This window comes from Octodon degus, unplaced genomic scaffold (assembly GCF_000260255.1).
Source record: "Octodon degus isolate 3935 unplaced genomic scaffold, OctDeg1.0 scaffold00045, whole genome shotgun sequence".
NCBI lineage: Eukaryota > Metazoa > Chordata > Mammalia > Rodentia > Octodontidae > Octodon > Octodon degus.
The window spans coordinates 3,312,644-3,319,721 of NW_004524621.1; the positions used below are offsets into that span (position 1 = coordinate 3,312,644).

General features: G+C 44.3%; 1 protein-coding gene across 2 annotated transcripts in view; it reads right to left on the minus strand.

The window, feature by feature from the left end:
• Ndufv3 (NADH:ubiquinone oxidoreductase subunit V3) overlaps nt 1–5,186 on the minus strand; it is an 11,787-nt gene extending 6,601 nt beyond the window's left edge. For both annotated transcript variants that reach the window (XM_004631783.2, XM_023716067.1), the window contains exons 1-2: nt 5,084–5,186; nt 3,907–4,027 (exon numbers count right to left, since the gene is read on the minus strand). In XM_004631783.2, coding sequence (XP_004631840.1) covers nt 3,907–4,027; nt 5,084–5,131 — 169 coding nt within the window. In that variant the 5' untranslated portion in view covers nt 5,132–5,186. The remainder of the gene's footprint in view (nt 1–3,906; nt 4,028–5,083) is intronic.
• Between the last annotated feature and the right edge of the window lie 1,892 nt (nt 5,187–7,078).

Genomic DNA, 7,078 nt, shown 5'->3' on the forward strand with positions numbered 1-7,078 from the left:
TAAAAATAAATAAATAATTTAAAAAAAAAGAAGAAGAAGCAAAGGCCAAGGAACCTCAGCAGCAGGTGACTGTGGAAACTGCCCTTCCAACCACACTATGGCTGAAGCTCTGCCTGGAGCCTGCACTTGATCGCCAGGGGCAGGGGCTGATGTGTGCTTGCAATTCCCAGGCACAGTGCACGCAAAACAGGGCACAAGGGGCCTTGTGCCCTGGTCTCCACCCTTGACCAGCACCCACACGGCTCAGAAATGTCTAACAGCCAGTGGATTCACTGGCCTTGAAACCCTGCCAGTCCACATATCAATGATCAGCCTTTATTTTGAGGACAGATCTGTCAAGATGAAAAACTTCACTTTAAAATAAGGCTATAGGGTCAGCCTGATAGCTCAGCAGACTAAAGCACCTGTTTAGGCAGTGCGTGGTGGTTCTATCCCCGGGCCTGCTGTGCTGGCCCTGCCCACAGGGTGTGCTGAGAAGCAACGGAGACTGGGCATGGTGGTGTGTTATCTGTAATCCCAGCACTTGGGAGGCTGAAAACCGAATCACTATGAGTCCGATCTATGTAGTGAGACCCCGTAGACCCTGTCCTAAATACAGAAAAATAAAATAGAATAAGGCTTTCTTACAGGGCCTACTTTGGGTAGAAAATGATAAGAACTGAAACTTCCAAAATCTGTTGAGTTTTTAATTATTATTTTTGCAGTGCTAGGTATGAAAAACGGAAAGAACATCTGAACATTACAGCCGGTGATTGGCAATGATGTAGTCACAAATTTTGTTTGCAAAGGAAAGTATATATCATATAAATAAGAAGCCTTTAGTTTCTTTTGTTTATGCTAGGTACTAGAAGAATCCCAGGGAAGGCCTAACAGCTGAGAGCAAACATACTTCTGCTCTTCTGCCCCTTTAATGGCTCAAAAACAAGCCTGCTAGGCTGATCTGCAGCTGCTACCTTCAACAATTACCAAAAGCAGTGTCCACACCAAGTCTGCACTCAACAATATAGAAGTGATGGTGCCCAGAAAGTAATACCACATTAAAGGAAAAACTGTCTTCCCTCTGAGTGCAAGCATATCACCTAACCACTGGTTCTCATCCAGCTCTAGAACTGGATGCAATCAATGCAGTTCAGGCTGCCCTTGAGTTCACTTTGTAGCGCATGCTGCTCTCAAACACACAAAGATCCTCCCTGCCTCAGCCTCCCCAGTGCCCAGATTACAGGAGGGTGCCACCACACCCAGCCCACAATGCAATATTCTATATTTTGTAATATAGCAAATTTTATAATAGCTTGACACTTTCTTTGAGAGACAAGGCAACAGCACACCTCGGGTCATAATCATACATGTTACAATGCAGGCCTCCCTCGCTGGAGTGACCAACTTTCAGGGGTCCTAGTCCTTTGCCTGTGTCCACACTGCCTATGTAAAAAGAAAGATCTCTGAATATGAGGTTTCCTTACTGCCCCCAACTCCACTCAAAGCAGAACTTGCATTTCTTGATTCTCTTTCTGGCTTGGCTTTTGCATGATCTTCAAATTTTTGGCAGGAGTAAAAAATTATTTCCATGGTTGAAATGAACTAGCAACCTTAAAATACTTCTTTACCTTGGTTATATCACAAAACTAATCTGGGGATCAAAGCACAAAGACACAATGAGTAAAGATACTCATATTTTACAGAGTATATGGTGCTTGACTATTTTTTTTTTTAAATGAATGCACAAGAACTGCGATTTTTCAGAAGCAAGATGGTATAGTGACTTAAATATGGACTGGGGCTGAAATGCTTGGGTTGAAAGCCAGACTGTTGCCAGTGCTGAAGCTGAAATTTGTCATAGGTGGGAGGGCAGGATAAGGTTGAAAGCAGTCAACCTCACTGACTACTCTGCCTAAAGCCTAAAGCAGTCAAGCTACCTCAACCCTGCCTGGACATTGTGGGCTGTCGCTAGGCAACCTTGTGTCTTGCAACTTTGTAAGATATAAATAAAGGCCCTTACTGTTGTTCTGGGGTCTCACCAACCAGGTAGAGGACCTACCACCTAACCCAGCTCTTGCCTTCTTGTCTATCTTTTCCTCATTCCTGCCTCACTTCTCCCTGAGTACAACAGATCACACTGAGACCAACAGATCCCTACAAGACTCCCTGCTGCCATTGGTGGGACACCTCAGTTTATTATTATTATTATATTATTATTATTTTTGTGGAACCGGGGATTGAACTCAGACCCTTGTGCTTGCCAGGGAAGCACTTATTCCACTGAGCCCTCTCCCTGGCCCTATTATTTTTTTTTAATGTATTTAGTACAAGGTGTACAGGGTCTTGCTATATAGATCTGACTTGTAGTGATTTATCTGTTTTCAGCCTCCCAAGCCCTGGGAATACAGGTGTGCACCACCATGCCCAGTCTCAATTGCCGGCTCAGCATGCCCTGGGGGCAGGAATGGCATAGCACACCGGGGATGGAACCCTGGACCCTGCGCCTGCCAAAGCAGGCGCTTTAGTCTGCTGAGCTATCTAGCCAGCCCAGGACAACTCAGTTTATACCAAAGGGATAAGAACAAAGCCCACTCACAGGCTTGGTCTTGGTCTACAGAGGAAGATAACACACAGGGAAATGTTCACACAACACCTAGTGCAGTAGCTGTTACGAAACATGGCCAATTTCTGTTTCCAGAAATTTCTCACATTGGAAAATTAACTTTGGCTTCTCAACACACGTTAAAGAGCTGCACAGAAATCAGTCAGTTCACAGCTTAGGACAGGTATGCAAAACACTAGTTTTCATACAGTATTAAGTACTTGTCTTAGTTTTCTCTCATTGGTGAGACAAAATGCCTGATACCCAAAATCAAGGAAGGAAAGGTTTATTTAGCTTCCAGTTTGTGAAGGATCAGTCCATAATCAGCTGGCTCCAACGCACAGTGGCATGGCACAGGGGCAACACTTCAAGGTGGCAGAAGACAGCAAAAGCAAAAAGAGCAAAAGAGACAGCAAGTCTGTTTCCCTCCCCTATACTGTAAGCAGGCTACCCCAACCCCCAGGGCAAATACAACACTTATATCATTTCTGTGTGCTCCTCTTGGACAGGATGAGGATATTTACAAAGTGAAGACCCTGACTCCCTGCTGAATCACTTCATTAAACTTCTAAACTTCTCAAGTGAACACAATGTATCAACCATTACAGAACTACACAGTTGCAATGAGCCTAGAACACAATCAATGCTCAGTAATGAGCAAAGAATAGAAAATAAAACTACTCCCAGGAGAGAAGCATTTAAAATACTCTGTCCCATGTACTGTTTCTGCACTGAGGACACATTAGTCTCATAATCAGGGAGGAGAAAAAAGTAAAAAACTAGTGATAAAAGTCAAAATGATTGTGTAAAGAGCTGGAAACAGATCCGCCAGCATGCATCAGCAAAATGAGTCACAGTGGAAAATCGTTTGCTTTTAACTCCACAGTTCTAAAACAATGCCTAGAATCTTGAGCTGGTGGAGGAAAGCCAGGCAGACCACAAGTTGAGCTCAAAGAGAGGAGAAAGGCCAGTACTGGAGTGGTTCCACTGCCTCACACTAGCAAGGGGTCTGGGAGGGCCAAGAATATACACAGACCACTCACTGAGGATCACTTGCTCCATGTTAGCCTGGCACCTAGACAATACTAAAAGAACCAGTTCAGGACTAACATGAGTCAGAGACTAGAACATTTCTATTATGTTTGGCTTAAAATCTGCCACCAATCTTACATCTCATTAGAATCCTGATACTTACATCTCACTAGAATCCTGCAAAGATAAAGAACCAGACATTAGCTAGTTGGCAAAACCTATTTTCATGCTTGGGAGGTTAAACTCCTTTACTTTGCATCCTCTGTCTCGCATGACCACCACTGAAATCTTACTTTTTGGTGGGCTTTGTTTCTTGGGATTTGGTGGTAGGTCCTTTTCATTCTTCCCCAATTGTGCAGAGAGAGAAACTGTAGAAGCAGGTCCTCGAAACACTGGCACTTCCAGGAGCACAGTCTGACAAGAGTCAACAAATGTGGGTGTTTAGAGTGGCACCATTTATAACAGCTACTACTACATACAAATACCATCTATGAATGCTCACATGGCACAGAGACTATTTCAATTTTCATAACATATACATATTATGGAAATTTTGCAAAATACAAAAGTTGCAAAAAGACCCAGGTTCAAGGAGAATTGTTGTGAACATGTGTGTTAATGAGAGATTTCTATACATGTTTTTCAGCCTCCTTTCAAATTACAAAATACTACATGTATTTCTTTTAGTAACAGAAATACTCTGCCATTAAAAGTAATACAAATAAAAAATAAAAATAATACAAATAAATGCTTCTGAAGTGATTAAGTGAAAGACATCTCATATTATGTTGATCCACTCAGCTGACAATCACCAAAGCCTCATTCCTGCTAGATAAAGTAGTACAACGCTCTTGGTGCTACACAGAATAAGAATATGAAAATAACTCATAAACACGTAAAGTTGTAAAAAAAAAAAGGAATAAAGAATGGATATCTGACAATTGGTTCCTTCTTTTATCTACACTTTGAATTAAGATGCAGTGAACTACTGCTTTTAGAGGTGTGTTTTGAGTTTGTAGCTCATTGGCAGAATGCACGTAAGGACCTGGGTTCAATCAATAGAAAACTAAAAAAAGGAAAAGAAGCCAAATAGTTTTTGGCTTCTGTAACAAGAACCATTTTTCAGAATGTTAAATTAGCGAGGTGGCCCCAGGTTTTTGAAGTAGAGAAACCACGCCCCGCCTCCCCACGTCCGGCTGGTTACCAGCTCAGCCCAGGTCTGTAAAGCCCTTCCATTTCGTTAGCTGCATGTGCAGCTGAAAAGCAGCAGAACGTGTCTGGGGGAACCAGCGTGCCCGCTGAGGACACGACCACGTCCTGCAGGAAGCTGCACTGACAAGCGCCAGCCGGCACGTTCCGCCGCACAGGCCGCCTCTCCCGGGCAGGAGGCGGGCGCTCTCTGGCCCGCGCTGGCCTCACAGAGCCCTCCTCCCTCAGGACCCTTCGGGCTCCAGCCGGCTCCTTCTTTACCTTCAGCGCCCCAGCTCGTCCCCGCCACAGTAGAAGGCCAGACGCCATGGCGCAGACGAGGACGAGCCAATGTCGCTTGGCGGAAAGGCCCTTATTGCCGACGCCCGGGGACCCGCCCCTGCAGCAGTGTACACCAATCAGAGGCTGTCAGGGGCGGGGCGGAGCCGAAGGGCCTGCGCGCTGCCCTGAAGCCACGCCCCCGAGCGGACGCGTCTCACCCCCGGCTGCAGCGCTAAGCCCCTCCTCCCGCCCATTCTGACCTTGGGAGGTGCTGTTAGGGCCACCAGAGGTCTGGAGTCAATGGGGAAGTCACAATGTACGGTGTTTAAATTGAAAAAAAAAAAAAACCCACAGTAAAAGACACACTGCCTGCCATGAATCCCCCTTAAAATCGTTGCCCTTGCTTCGAACTTGCTTCTTTTGTTTAGATTTCTGAGATAGGGTCTTAGTATATATTCCAGACTGCTCTTGAGCATTGGGATTACTGGTGTGCGCTCCCACACATGGCCCTTGGAACACACTCATCCCGTGGTCCTGGCCCCTTTCTGCATCAGCTGTTAAGTCCTCTTTCCTGGGTATTTTTACAAGGTGTGGTATAAAAAACTTGCTGCCCAGCGCTGTCAAACAAAAAGGCAGGCTCCTAAGAATGTGACACTGGGGCCTCGTTCAATGGATCTGCCACCATGTGACTTCTGGCTCTTCCCAGAGTCAAAAGAACCAAGAGGAAAACATTTTGAGTCAATTTAGGACATCCAGGCAGCCAGGACAGTGCAATTTATAAAGATACCTAGGAAGTAAGACTTCAGGGCAAGTGGCAAGGATGCGGGATGGGAGTTTGAAGAAGAGTGTTTTGAGGGGGATTCATGGCACTGTCTTTTTTCTTTTAAGCACTCACTGTACTTTTCCATCCCACGTGGTTGTTGGCAGTGGCTCTCTCCTCTCTGTGTCTTGGAGGACAGATTAGAACTTCGACTGGGACACCTCTCTTTGCTATCTTTAGCCTTTCAACCTTAATTTGGAAATCTCCCCGAGAGCCACAGCCCTATAAATCATGCCCTTAACGTTTCTGGCCCTACTTAATGCTTTTCTGAGTGTTGAGGGTTTTCAAACTTGTTGGAACAATATCTTTGGTCCACACTACATGCCCAGCTTCTTTCTGTAGCCACAGCTATGGCATCTGGTCAGATCCTCACCTTGTGTTCTGAGAGTACCAGGACTCACTGGTCATCTGGCAGGTAGATTTATCTTTTTGAGGACCATTGTTCAATGTAGGACAACTACCATGAAACTGATGCAGGTCTGATTTTGCTTTTTTTTTTTTTGAGACTGACTCTCCCTATGCAGCTCAGGTGGCCTTGAGCTTACTTTGTAGCTCAGGATGGTCTCAAACTCACAATGATCCTCCTGCTCAGTCTCCTAACTGCTGGGATTACAGGTGTGCAGCACATTACCTGGCTTATAATTTTGTTTTAAATCCCAGCACCCTAATATTGTGTATATTTCTGTGGTGCCAGTGCATATAAAATTTAAACTCTGCATTTGTACGCCTTGTCTTATTGTTTTAAAGGATTCTTAGCTTCCTAACACCTCATGGGCTATGGGAGAAACAACATGGAAAATAGTTCATGAGTTATTAACGGAAAATGAAAGGTCTATAATCTCTTTAGGTATTTGTGGTAGAACAATCACAAAAGTAGCCATAATTTCCAGGAGATTGTGGAACTTTCTGTAGTACAACAGTAAAAGTATGTATCCTACAGACGGACACTGTATGTGTAGGTACAATTACTACTATAAAGTAAACTAAAACATTTGCCATTAAAAGGCCTGGAAAAGTCATGAACAAATTGGCAGCACAGACTGAAACCATAGTGAGGAAAGTATAGAGGTAGACAAACTGTGTCCATTGGGAAAACAATCACTCTCAGTAATGTCAGAAAAAAAAAAAAAAAAAACACCCACTGATTTGTAGACTTGAACAAAATCGTCTCACAT